This window comes from Symphalangus syndactylus, chromosome 9, assembly GCF_028878055.3.
Source record: "Symphalangus syndactylus isolate Jambi chromosome 9, NHGRI_mSymSyn1-v2.1_pri, whole genome shotgun sequence".
Taxonomy (NCBI): Eukaryota; Metazoa; Chordata; class Mammalia; order Primates; family Hylobatidae; genus Symphalangus; species Symphalangus syndactylus.
Window position 1 is genome coordinate 31,078,959 of NC_072431.2, and position 13,285 is coordinate 31,092,243.

The 13,285-nt window shown below is 47.8% G+C and overlaps 1 protein-coding gene across 3 annotated transcripts; it reads left to right on the top strand.

The window, feature by feature from the left end:
• The first annotated feature begins 2,169 nt into the window (after positions 1-2,169).
• PSMB5 (proteasome 20S subunit beta 5) lies at positions 2,170-12,476 on the top strand. 3 transcript variants are annotated; one of them, XM_055291836.2, is made up of 5 exons: positions 2,478-2,710; positions 3,713-4,019; positions 8,650-8,658; positions 10,510-10,585; positions 11,957-12,117. In XM_055291836.2, exons 1-5 carry the CDS (start codon positions 2,513-2,515, stop codon positions 11,976-11,978), a joined length of 612 nt encoding a protein of 203 aa, XP_055147811.1. In that variant the 5' UTR covers positions 2,478-2,512; the 3' UTR covers positions 11,979-12,117. The 3 variants fall into 3 exon arrangements, with proteins under 3 accessions (XP_055147812.1, XP_055147810.1, XP_055147811.1); XM_055291837.2 differs by lacking the exons at positions 2,478-2,710; positions 8,650-8,658; positions 10,510-10,585 and adding an exon at positions 2,170-2,282 and having other exon boundaries at positions 11,957-12,476; XM_055291835.2 differs by lacking the exons at positions 8,650-8,658; positions 10,510-10,585 and having other exon boundaries at positions 2,429-2,710; positions 11,957-12,476.
• Positions 12,477-13,285: the final 809 nt, after the last annotated feature.

The window sequence follows — 13,285 nt, forward strand, 5'->3', positions numbered from 1 at the left end:
TGGCACACGTCTGTAGTTCCAGCTACTTGGGAGGCTACGGCAGGAGAATCACTTGAATCCAGGAGGTAGAGGTTGCATTGAGCCAACACTGCGCCACTGCACTCCAGCCTGGGTGACAGAGCGAGACTCCATCTCAAAAAAAAAAAAAAAAAAAATCAGGAGAATATTTCAGCAATTCCAGAATGAGGACATAAGAAGCCAAAGGTGGTATCACTTGTAATGAAAAAGAATGTGAGAAACACTGAAGTGGAAATAATCAACAGGACCATGCAACTAACTGGATGTGAAGGAAAGAAAAAAGTTGTAAAAGATGAGCAAGGACTTCAAGCCTTTGTGACTAGAAGATCACTGCTGTCATTCTTTCAGGTGCTCATTTGGCAAATATGTATTAAGCATACAGTGGGTACAGAAATGAATAGTAAATACTTGTATTTAAAAGCTCACAATCCGGTAGGAGATAAATGTAATTTCTAACCAGGTAAAATGTAAAAGGGCCTTAAGAGAGGTACACATGCTATCAGTGGCAGAGTGAAAAAGCATGGAAGAAGGCAGAAGGACTAGTTGCACTGCAGGGGTGACTGCAAAATAATATATGCTCAGTAAACAGAGGCACTCTGCATTTTCCACGCCATCCAAGTGTGAAACACAAAGATCTCCTGTTTAATTCCATTCTGATGATTGGGCTTGGAAAGAGTTGCCAATTTCAGCATTAAAAATACAGCATAGGCCAGGCGCAGTGGCTCACATCTATAATCCCAGCACTTTGGGAGGCCAAGGTGAGCAGATCACCTGATGTCAAGAGTTTGAGACCAGCATGGCCAACATGGTGAAACCCCATCTCTACTAAAAATACAAAAATTAGCCAGGCATGAGGCCGGGCGCGGTGGCTCACGCCTGTAATCCCAGCACTTTGGGAGGCCGAGGTGGGCGGATCACAAGGTCAGGAGATCGAGACCATCCTGGCTAACACGGTGAAACCCCGTCTCTACTTAAAAAAAAAAAAAAAAAAAAAAAAAAAATTAGCTGGTCGTGGTGGTGGGTGCCTGTAGTCCCAGCTACTCCGGAGGCTGAGGCAGGAGAACGGCGTGAACCCGGGAGGTGGAGCTTGCAGTGAGCCGAGATGGCCCACTGCACTCCAGCCTGGGCGACAGAGAAAGACTCCGTCTAAAAAAAAAAAAAAAAATTAGCCTGTAGTGGTGGCAGGCGCCTGTAATCCCAGCTACTCGGGAGGCTGAGGCAGGACAATCGCTTGAACCTGGGAAGCAGAGGTTGCAGTGAGCAGAGATCGTGCTACTGTGTTCCAGCCTGGGGGACAGAGCAAGACTCCGTCTCAAAAAGCAAACAAACAAACAAAAACAATACAGCATATGCAGAGTCTGCTAGGGGAAAGATGGGGCTGAACTGGGCATCAGAGGAAAGTGGAATTTCGATGTTGATAGATGTTGCTGCTAGAATCCAACAAGGAAGGCCAGACACTGACTTCATAGAACCATAAAGCAGGAGGCAACATTTCATACATATGCACACTTCCTGGTTTGTTATAGTTCCCAAAAGATTTGAAAAATGAAGGTGGGTGGAGGGAGGAAGAGGCAATGAAATATAGTACGTTCCTGAATAAAGGGCATCATCTTAGCAAGCTGAAGTTAGAGAATCTCTTGGTACATATTTATGCAGTCTCAACCGTCCTCCCATCTCTGAGATGGTAAATTACTACTGACCCTTATTCAGGTCTGAACTGAGAATCTAGTTTGCGGATTAACTGGACCCTTTGCTTTTTCTTCTTCCATCTGCCTTTTAGGCAATTCATTACTTATTTGAATTTCCAGCAGACGGTAGGAGTCAAGAGAACGAATATTGGATATTAATAACCGGTTACTGTTAAATAAGGGTTGCTGTATGGCGACTGACAACAAGAGGTATAGCACTTTTATTTTGTTGCGTTTTTTCCCATTAATTACTGTGGTTTAACTAATATAGGGAAATGGCCTCAGAATGGATCATTATTTTGCCCAATTTTAGAAGGTGCCCTTAAACAAGATGGCAACCTTAGGCGCGTTAACAAGGTACTGAAGCAGCAGCGATGTAACCTGTTGCTTGGACACCAGGCTGGAGTGGGATGACTCACCGCTAAGGGTTCAGAACCGATTTTCAACCAGTCACGCCCTCCTCAAAGATGGCCGACCTCACTTTCCTCACGCAACATGGACGTTTTCAGTCACTTCCTGTGAATTTGAGGTTACTCTGATCCAGGACTACTTGCATGACCAAAGCCAAGATGGCAGGTACGTCCTTTTAGAATTTAAGGTTAGTGAAGCCATCTATTTCCCCGACCCCCTTCAGTGAAAATGGTCTTTCGCATCTGGCTCTTCTTTTTGGAGGCGTGGTTGCCAGCAGTCAAAATGGCTCCTTTCCGGAATAGATTTAATAGGAAGTGAAGCTGTGACGACGAGGCGTTGCCCGGCCTATCTTTGCTAGGCGTTCTCAGAATTAGTTCTTTCTGCCCACACTAGACATGGCGCTTGCCAGCGTGTTGGAGAGACCGCTACCGGTGAACCAGCGCGGGTTTTTCGGACTCGGGGGTCGTGCAGATCTGCTGGATCTAGGCCCAGGGAGTCTCAGTGATGGTCTGAGCCTGGCCACGCCCGGCTGGGGTGTCCCAGAAGAGCCAGGAATCGAAATGCTTCATGGAACAACCACCCTGGCCTTCAAGGTGTGGAGCCAGCCCCCTTGCCAGGCTGAGTACTGAACGCCCGCGACTTGCCTGGCCTCCCAGCCTGACCGGAGTTTGCGGTGGCCTTGGCCACCAACCCAGGCGGAGGCTCGGTCCTCTCGTTCGGACCGCAGCAGTTTTGCTGTCTCATTGGCCCAGGAGGCCCCTGTCTTTGCTCTGGTTGGAAAGGGTGGCGGTGGGGCCGGGGGTAAGTCGAGGGAGGAAGCTGAGGCCTCTTGGGTTGATTCCTAGGCGACCGCAGGTTGCCGCTGTTCAGGATCTTCTAGCTGGGAAAGGCCTCAACAACAATGAATCTTGGCCGAGGGAAGGCTATTGTAACCGTTTACCAAAGTTTTGGAAACTGGGCGGCCCCTCAAGGCAAGGGTAACTGAAACTGGCATGAAGGGGAAGCGTGGTGAGGGTAAGCATTGTTCTAAGAATCAGACATTTGGGATTCCTTGCCCAGCTCTGCAATAACTAGCTCTAGATTGAGAAGTCATTCGATCTCATTGAACCTGTTTCCTCATCTATAAAATGATTTTTTTTTATTTTTTGAGACAGGGCTTTTCCCTGTCGCTCAGGCTGGAGTGCAGTGGCTCCAGCGCCTCAGCCTCCAGAGTAGCTGAGACTATAGGCACACACCACCACGACAGGCTAAGTTTTTTACTTTTTGTAGAGATGGATCTCCCTGTGCAGGCCCAGGGTGGCCAGCACCTGGCCTCAAGCGGTCCTCCCGCCTTGGTCTCCCAAAATGCTGGGATTACAGGAGTGAGCCACCACGCCCATCCTATAAAATGAATTTAATATGGGTTATATCCATGTCAAGGGATTGATGTGAAGCTCGGGTGACATTAATATATGGGGAAGTATAGAAGTATACTGTGAAGTATAAAAGGACGGAGAAAGAGATGTGCTCGGTTTGGATTGATGCAAAAAGAAGTATGTAGGAGTGTTTTTGTGGTCTTATGTGGCCTGTTTTGTGTTTTCCTCTGATCTTCACAGTTCCGCCATGGAGTCATAGTTGCAGCTGACTCCAGGGCTACAGCGGGTGCTTACATTGCCTCCCAGACGGTGAAGAAGGTGATAGAGATCAACCCATACCTGCTAGGCACCATGGCTGGGGGCGCAGCGGATTGCAGCTTCTGGGAACGGCTGTTGGCTCGGCAATGTCGAATCTATGAACTTCGAAATAAGGAACGCATCTCTGTAGCAGCTGCCTCCAAACTGCTTGCCAACATGGTGTATCAGTACAAAGGCATGGGGCTGTCCATGGGCACCATGATCTGTGGCTGGGATAAGAGAGGCCCTGGTGAGTTAAGCTGCAACCACATGATCCTTGGGCTGACACTACAGTGAGGAGGGGTTGGATGGACAGATGAATTAAAGGGCTTGGTGTCAATGCTGAAGTGTAATTAGGTCCTTAGCCCTTCCTTCTCTTTTTTTTTTTTTTCTGTTTTTTTTAGACTGTGTCTCATTCTGTCGCTCAGGCTGGAGTGCAGTAGCATGATCTCAGCTCACTGCAGCCTCCGCCTCCAGGTTCAGGAATTCAAGACCAGCCTGGCCAACATGGCGAAACCCCGTCTCTACTAAAAATACAAAAATTAGCCCGGTGTGGTGGCGGGCGCCTGTAATACCAGCTACTCAGGAGGCTGAGGCACGAGAATTGCTTGAACCCAGGAGGTGGATGTTGCAGTGAGCGGAGATCCCACCACTGCACTCCAGCCTGGGCGATAGAGACTCTGTCTCAAAAAAAAAAAAAAAAGAATTTAAGAATTCGTTTAAGGCCGGGCACGGTGGCTCACTCCTGTAATCCCAGCACTTTGGGAGGCTGAGCGGGCGGATCACGAGGTCAGGAGATCGAGACCATCCTGGCTAACACGGTGAAACCCCGTCTATACTAAAAAATACAAAAAATTAGCCGGGCGTGGTGGGGGGTGCCTGTGGTCCCAGCTACTCAGGAGGCTGAGGCAGGAGAATGGTGTGAACCCAGGAGGTGGAGTTTGCAGTGAGCCGAGATCACGCCACTGCACTCCAGCCTGGGCGACAGAGTGAGACTCCGTCTCAAAAAAAAAAAAAAAACAAAAAAAAGAATTCATTGAATCCCACATGTGGCAGTAGTGCTATTTCAGGTGTTCATTGGCCATGTGTGGCTTGTGGCTACTGTATTGGACTCTAATATATGGTTGTCCCTCAAAAGTTCGTCATTTCTCTTCTGTTTTTTTCTTTTCTTTTTTTTTTTTTTTTTTTTTGAGATGCAAAGTTTCGCTCCCATCGCCCAATCTGGAGTGTAATGGCATTGTCTCAGCTCACTGCAACCTCTGCCTCCTGGGTTCAAGTGATTCTCCTGCCGCAGTCTCCCAAGTACCTGGTATTACAAGCGCCCACCAGCATGCCCAGCTAATTTTGTATTTGTAGTAGAGATGGGGTTTCACTATGTTGGCCAGGCTGGTCTCGAAATCCTGACCTCAGGTGATTCGCCCGCCTCAGCCTTCCAAAGCACTAGGATTAAAGGCGTGAGCTGCTGCACCTGGCCTCTTCTCTTTTTTTCTTTAGAGAGTCTTTGGCCTAGAAGGGGCCCTTTTGGGCTCCTCTCTTTTTTGGGGGGGTGGGGATGGAGTCTCGCTGTGTCGCCCTGGCTGGAGTGCAGCGGCGGAATCTCAGCTCACTGCAATCTCCACCTCCCAGGTTCAAGTGATTGTCCTGCTTCAACCTTCCATGTAGCTGAGACTACAGGCATGCGCCACCATGCCCGTCTAATTTTTGTATTTTTAGTAGAGACAGGGTTTCACCATGTTGGCCAGGCTGGTTTTGAACTACTGACCTCAGGTGATCTGCCCACCTCAGCCTGCCAAAGTGTTGAGATTACAGGAGTGAGCCATTGCGCCCAGTCCTGGGCTCATTTATTTTATTTCTTTACTGGTTATAATCAACCTTACAGTCATGCTAGGTTCTGTTCTATCATCTCTGAAAATAAGTTCCTTAGCCTGTTTTTCCTTTCCAGCATTTAAGAAACTTGCCAGACAGTTCAACTTTGTATTTGATGTCATTTCCTCATCAGCCAGTTTTGAATTGCCCCTTTAGTAAAGTTGGAGTATAGCTAGTCACCTTCTAATTTTCCCTTCCATATGCTTAAAAATAATTATTCTTTCCTCCTTTTGATTTTGCTTCATTCATTTACCTGCTTACTAAATACCTAGTTATCTTATAGAACATTTATAGGATACCTACCACTTTTTCACTTGCTTTCAAACGAGAATAGAAAAGGCTGTAAGGAGTATCTGCTTACTACCCAATGGAGGATGAAAGGAAATTAAAAACCGGATGTGAGAGAGGAGCTCAGTTTGTTACTTTGGAAATTGAGATGCTTTTCGCTGAAAGGTGGGAAAAGACAGTTCCATACATTTTACGTGATCCAGGGAAGCATTTTGAAAATGTTGCTTTGAAACTTTAGCTGGTGGATTTGTTCTAGGTGATGGAAACAATGTAAAAGAGTACAGGGACCGGGTAACAAGGAAAATCCAGGGAGATTGAGCATCATTTAAATAGTACCTTCTTCAAGAGGCCTTCTGACGACCCTGTCCCATTCATTGTGAGTCAGCCCGTTGCCTCATATTACAGTTGGCCCTTGAGCAACATGGGTTTGAATTACTCAGGTCCACTTATACACAGATATTTTTCTTTTTTTTTTTTTGAGATGGAGTCTTGCTCTGTCGCCCAGGCTGGAGTGCAGTGGCGCAGTCTCGGCTCACTGCAAGCTCCGCCTCCTGGGTTCATGCCATTCTCCTGCCTCAGCCTCTCCGAGTAGCTGGGACTACAGGCGCCCGCCACCACGCCCGGCTAATTTTTTGTTTTTTTAGTAGAGACGGGGTTTCACCGTGGTCTCAATCTCCTGACCTCGTGATCCGCCCGCCTCGGCCTCCCAAAATGCTGGGATTACAAGCGTGAGCCACCGTGCCCGGCATACACAGATATTTTTCAACCTAATTCTGATTGAAAATACGCATTCCCAGAATTTGAAACCCAAATATATAGAGGGCCAATTTATTTATTTATTTATTTTTGAGATGGAGTTTTGCTCTTGTCACCCATGCTGAAGTGCAATGGCGTGATCTCGGTTCAGTGCACCCTCCGCCTCCTGAGTTCAAGTGATTCTCCTGCCTCAGCCTTCTGAGTAGTGGGATTACAGGCACCCGCCACCCTGCCAGCTAACTTTTGTATTTTTAGTAGAGACAGGGTTTCACCATGTTGGCCAGGTGGGTCTTAAACTCCTAACCTCAGGTGATCCACCTGCCTCAGCCTCCCGAAGTGCTGGGATTACAGGTGTGAGCCACCACATCAGGCCAACTTTTCCTATATGCAGGTTCTGCAGGGCCAACTTTGGGACTTGAGTGTGCATAGATTTTGGTATATGCAGGGGTCTTGGGACGAATCCCCTTCATATACCAAAGGACGACTGTACTTAACCCAAGGCTGAATAAGATAAATACCTTTTTTTTTTTTTTTTTTTTTAACTGGGACGGAGTCTCACTCTGTCGCCCAGGCTGGAGTGCAGTGACACTATCTCTGCTCACTGCAAGCTCTGCCTTCTGGGTTCACGCCATTCTCCTGCCTCAGCCTCCTGAGTAGCTGGGACTACAGGCGCCTGCCACCACACCCGGCTAAGTTTTTGTATTTTTTTTTTTTTTTTTTTTGAGACGGAGTCTCGCTCTGTCGCCCAGGCTGGAGTGCAGTGGCGCAATCTCGGCTCACTGCAAGCTCCGCCTCCCGGGTTCACACCATTCTCCTGCCTCGGCCTCTCCGAGTAGCTGGGACTACAGGCGCCCACCACTACGCCCGGCTAATTTTTTTGTATTTTTAGTAGAGATGGGGTTTCACCGTGGTCTCGATCTCCTGACCTCGTGATCCGCCTGCCTCAGCCTCCCAAAGTGCTGGGATTACAAGCGTGAGCCACCGCGCCCGGCCTAGTTTTTTTATTTTTAGTAGAGACGGAGTTTCACCGTTTTAGCCAGGATGGTCTCAATCTCCTGACCTCATGATCCACCCGCCTCGGCCTCCCAAAGTGCTGGGATTGCAGGCGTGAGCCACCGCACCCGGCCTGATAAACACCATTTTTAAAAGAACCAGTTGGCTGGGCCCAGTGGCTCACGCCTGTAATCTCAGCACTTTGGGAGGCTGAGACGGGTGGATCACCTGAGGTCAGGAGTTCAAGACCAGCCTGACCAACATGGTGGAACCTCGTCCCTACTAAAAATACAAAATTACTGGGAGGCCGAGGTGGGCGGATCACGAGGTCAGGAGATCGAGACCATCCTGGCTAACATGGTGAAACCCCATCTGTACTAAAAATACAAAAAATTAGCTGGGCATGGTGGTGGGTGCCTATAGTCCCAGCTACTTGGGAGGCTGAGGCAGGAGAATGGCATGAACCCAGGAGGTGGAGCTTGCAGTGAGCCGAGATCGCGCCACTGCACTCCAGCTGGGCGACAGAGCGGGACTCCGTCTCAAAAAAAAAAAAAAAAAAAAAAATACAAAATTAGCCGGCTGTGGTGGTGCATGCCTGTAATCCCAGCTACTCAGGGAGATGAGGCAGGAGAATCTCTTGAACCCTGGAGGTGCATGCCTGTAGTCCCAGCTACTCAGGAGGCTGAGGCAGGAGAATCACTTGAACCTGGGAGGCAGAGGTTGCAGTAAGCTGAGATTGTGCCATTGCACCTCCAGCTTGGGAAACAAGAACGACACTTTGTCTCAAAAGTGAGTCAGTCAATCAGTCAATAAAAAGAACCAGTCAAATGCGGAAGGAGTTTTGAGGAGGAAGAGATTACTTATGATGGGAGGAATTGGGGAAGACTTCATGGATTGGTAGTAGTTGTCCTGGATGTGAAAAAGGGAAAGGGAACATAACAAAGAAAGGGAGGAAAGAAGCATGAGCTTTTGAGGAGTAACTGAAAGTCCAGTTTAATTGGAACTAAGTGGGTGAGGGGGAATAGTGAGCCATAAAGCCAGAAGGGTACTTTGGAACCAGATGATGACCCCACCTAGGCAAGAGCATGGCACTGGGGCTGAGAAGGGGCCAGAGAAAGGAGTAAGGTAGACATCAGGCCGGGCGCAGTGGCTCATGCCTGTAATCCCAGCACTTTGGGAGGCCGAGATGGGTGGATCACGAGGTCAGGCGATTGAGACCATCCTGGCTAACACAGTGAAACCCCGTCTCTACTAAAAATACAAAAAAATTAGCCAGACGTGCTGGCGGGCGCCTGTAGTCCCAGCTACTGGAGAGGCTGAGACAGGAGAATGGCGTGAACCCGGGAGGCGGAGCTTGCAGTGAGCCGAGATCGCGCCACTGCACTCCAGCCTGGGCGAGAGAGCGGGACTCCGTCTCAAAAAAAAAAAAAAAAAAGGTAGACATCAGAATCACCTGAATCTGAAAACCAATAAGGGCAGTGGTGCTCAAGCTGGCTTGCATTAAAATCACCTGGGGACTTAAAAAACAAGTACCATACCTGTTTCCCACCCCACACCAGTTATAAAAATACCTAGGGTAAGTCCTGTGCATTTTTGAAAAAAATCTTTGTTAGATGACTAGCGCATGGTGAGAAGTGAGAACCACTGAAACAGGAAAAAGAGTAGTGATGCCATTGGCAGAATTTCAGAAGACAGGAGGAAGCGTGGGTTGGTGGCGCACAAGAGAGATGAGTGTGGTAGGTAATGGAGAACCACTGGTATCTAAGTTTAGGAAGTTTGAATCTGTACATGATGACAGAGACATTCAGCTGGAGGGATCCAGTAGGCAGTTGGGATTGAACACTTTGTCTAAATTTTCATCTGTACCAAAAGTCAGCTAGTTTTTTCGTGAAGGGCCAAGTAGTAAATATTTTATGCCTGCAGGCCTAAATCTTTGTCTCAAATACTTAACTCTGCCGGTGTTGCACAAAACTACCATAGACAGCATGGAAACAGTGGCTGTGTTCCAATAACATTTTAATTACAAAAATAAAGGCAGTTGGCCTGGCCAAACCCTGGTCTATACCAGCAATAGAAATATCATGTGAGCCATATATATAATTTTACATTTTATACTAGCTACACTTTTAAAATTAAAAAAATAATAATTTCAATATATTTCGTTTAACCTAATCCAAAATATTATGTTAGCAGGTAGTAGTAGGTCATTTCAAATGCTCAACTAGTCCCATGTGGCTAGTGGCTACCATATGGACAGTGCAGGTCTTTACAATATGATTACAAACTCTAGGCTTTATTATCCTCCTGTGTAAAGTATGTCTTGTTCTCCAGGTAGTCTAAACTCTTTGAGTTCTGGGATTATGGAGTTTGTTTTTCTGTCACACAGGCTGGAGTGCAGTGGCATAATCACAGCTCCCTGTAGCCTCAACCTCCTGGGCTCAAGTGACTGGGATTATGGGGTCTTTTGGTGGGGGAGTGGGGATTATGTTTTGTTTGTTTGTTTGTTTGTTTTTTGAGACAGAGTTTCACTCTTGTTGCCCAGTCTGGAGTGCAGTGGTGTGATCTCGGCTCACTGTAACCTCTGCCTCCCAGGTTCAAGTGATTCTCCTGCCTCAGCCTCCTGAGTAGCTGGGATTACAGGCATGTGCCACCACACCCGGCTAATTTTGTATTTTTAGTAGAGACAGAGTTTCTCCATGTTGGTCAGGCTTGTCTTGAACTCCTGACCTCAGGTGACCCACCTGCCTGGGCCTCCCAAAGTGCTGGGATTACAGGCTTGAGCCACTGCGCCTGGCCGGGGATTATGTTTTAAATGTTATCTTTCACGGCGTCTGAAGTTCTGTGCTTGAAACCTAAGTCATTTGGAATATACTTGCTTTGTGGGTTTGCTGAGAGGATTGGCAACATGGCAAGGTAGTTACTATAATGTAAGGTGAGATGAGGTGCTATGTTGTAGAATCCTGGAGTCTTAATATTAAATTTTATTCCTTCAGTTTTTTGTTTTTTTTTTCTGAAGACAGCATCTCAGTCTGTTGCCCAAGCTGGAGTGTGGTGGTGTGATTATAGCTCACTGCAGCCTGCAAGTCCTGAGCTCAGACAACCCTCCTGTTTTAACCTCCCACAGACATGCACCACCACACTCAGCTAGCTTTTAAAAAATAATAATAATAATTTTATAGAAGTCCTATCTTGTATTTTTGTTGGCTTCCCTGGGTTTCTCATATATATAAATATAATTTTATTTATTTATTTATTTTTATTATTATTATTATTTCTTTTTTTTTTTTTTTTTGAGACGGAGTCTCGCTCTGTTGCCCAGGCTGGAGTGCAGTGGCACGATCTCCCCTCACCGCAAGCTCTGCCTCCCAGGTTTACGCCATTCTGCCTCAGCCTCCCGAGTAGCTGGGACTACAGGCGACCGCAACCACGCCCGGCTAATTTTTTGTTTTTTAGTAGAGACAGGGTTTCACCGTGTTAGCCAGGATGGTCTTGATCTCCTGACCTCGTGATCCACCCACCTCGGCCTCCCACAGTGCTGGGATTACAGGCGTTAGCCACCGCGCCCAGCCTATTTATTATATTATTTTGAGACGGAGTTTCGCTCTTATTGCCCAGGCTGGAGTGCAGTGGCGCGATCTTGGCTCACCGCAACCTCTGCCTCCCGGGTTCAAGTGATTCTCCTGCCTCAGCCTCCTGAGTAGCTGGGATTATAGGCATGTGCCACCACGCCCAGCAAATTTTGTATTTTTAGTAGAGATGGGGTTTCTTCATGTTGGTCAGGCTGGTCTCGAACTCCTGACCTCAGGTGATCTGCCTACCTCAGCCTCCCAAAGTGCTGGGATTACAGGCATGAGCCACCGCGCCCGGCCTATTTTTTTATTTTTTTAAATTTTATTCTAGGTTTTAAGAGAACTACTGCTGACCGGGCAAGGTGGCTCAAGCCTGTAATCCCAGCACTTTGGGAGTCCGAGAAGGGCAGATCCCCAGAGGTCAGGAGTTAAAGACCAGCCTGACCAACATGGTGAAACCCCGTCTCTACTAAAAATACAAAAATTAGCTGGGCGTGGTTACGAGCGCCTGTAATCCTAGCTACCTAGGAAGCTGAGGCAGGAGAATCACTTTAACCCAGGAAGCGGAGGTTGTCGTGAGCCAAGATTGCGCTCTAGCCTGGGCAACAAGAGCGAAACTCCATCTCAAAAAAAAAGAACTACTGCCTTGGCATATGAATTAGATATCAAAAGGGGTGATCTTTTTTTTTCCTGCTAACCTCATCTCCCTTTCCAGGCCTCTACTACGTGGACAGTGAAGGGAACCGGATTTCAGGGGCTACCTTCTCTGTAGGTTCTGGCTCTGTGTATGCGTATGGGGTCATGGATCGGGGCTATTCCTATGACCTGGAAGTGGAGCAGGCCTATGATCTGGCCCGTCGAGCCATCTACCAAGCCACCTACAGAGATGCCTACTCAGGAGGTGCAGTCAACCTCTACCACGTACGGGAGGATGGCTGGATCCGAGTCTCCAGTGACAATGTAGCTGATCTACATGAGAAGTATAGTGGCTCTACGCCCTGAAAGAGGGTGGATGCAGCTGCTTGTGTTTCTTGGGGTGACTTCCATTGGTAATACGGATACAGTGACCCATCCTCCATCCTATTTATAGTGGAAGGGCCTTCAATTGTGTCAATACTTTTTTTTAAGCTCTGGCCCATTGACCTCTATGTGTTACCAGTCGTTAATGAGCTGCTGCAGAGGTGACTATTTGTTTTACTTTCTTGGATGTTAACATTACACTACTCACTACTCAACCTCAGCCTGTGTTGCGTCTTTTGTCCACACTGTCCTCCTTCAAGCACTTTTCAGTCAAATAAGCCAGGACAGTGGGAGGGAAGTGACTGTAATTACAGGAAACAGTGGTGTAAAGACATTGTCTAGTGAATACATTAACGTCCCCACTCATGAAGCTAATAACGGAGAAGGAGAGAGAGGCAGGGAGGAGGGAGGCACTTCTCGATTCGGTTTACAAAGAGATGAAAAGTTGATGAGGTGGAAAGATGCACAAGGCTGTACCAGGCAGGGCTCCAGGGGAAAAGGCTGCCACCCTGTGGTGGGGGAGGGGAGGCTGAGGCTACATGCAGAGCGGAAGGGTGAGGAGGGTAAATCTTGACTCTTAAACCAACTGGGAAGGGAAGGCTTGGACCCTGGGAAGGGGAGGACAAAGAAGTGGCTGTGAAAGCAGTAGTAACCACAAGCTTGGTGATCCTTGTCCTTTTGGTCCTCCAGTGCATATGTGTGGAAGGGAGAGGGTAGTGATGGTGAGTTTATAGCCTCCTGGTCAGGAAGCAGCACTAAATTGTCACTGGAATGTGTGGGTAGGGAAGAGGCCCTGCTGAGAGCAGAGAGATGGCTGATTTATCACACCCAGCACTAGTGGGGCTGGGGAGAGTTCCCAAGCTATGGTGGCAGCAGATGGCAAGGCCTTCTGTTAAAGAGAAGACAGGAGATAGAGGAGGTTGATGGGAGAAACCTTTAAAAAATGGGAGCGGAGGACAAACAATACCACCTTGTGTTTAGTCAGAAGGCAGAAAGTGGTTGGTGAAGGTCACAGCCCAGTGTC

What these genes read in the sequence shown, in the direction of transcription:
- PSMB5 (XM_055291835.2), top strand. Translation starts at nt 2,513, where the DNA reads ATGGCGCTTGCCAGCGTGTTGGAGAGACCGCTACCGGTGAACCAGCGC. An exon ending in CAACCACCCTGGCCTTCAAG is followed by an intron (nt 2,711 to 3,712) that starts GTGTGGAGCCAG and finishes TGATCTTCACAG; the next exon opens with TTCCGCCATGGAGTCATAGT. An exon ending in CTGGGATAAGAGAGGCCCTG is followed by an intron (nt 4,020 to 11,956) that starts GTGAGTTAAGCT and finishes CTCCCTTTCCAG; the next exon opens with GCCTCTACTACGTGGACAGT.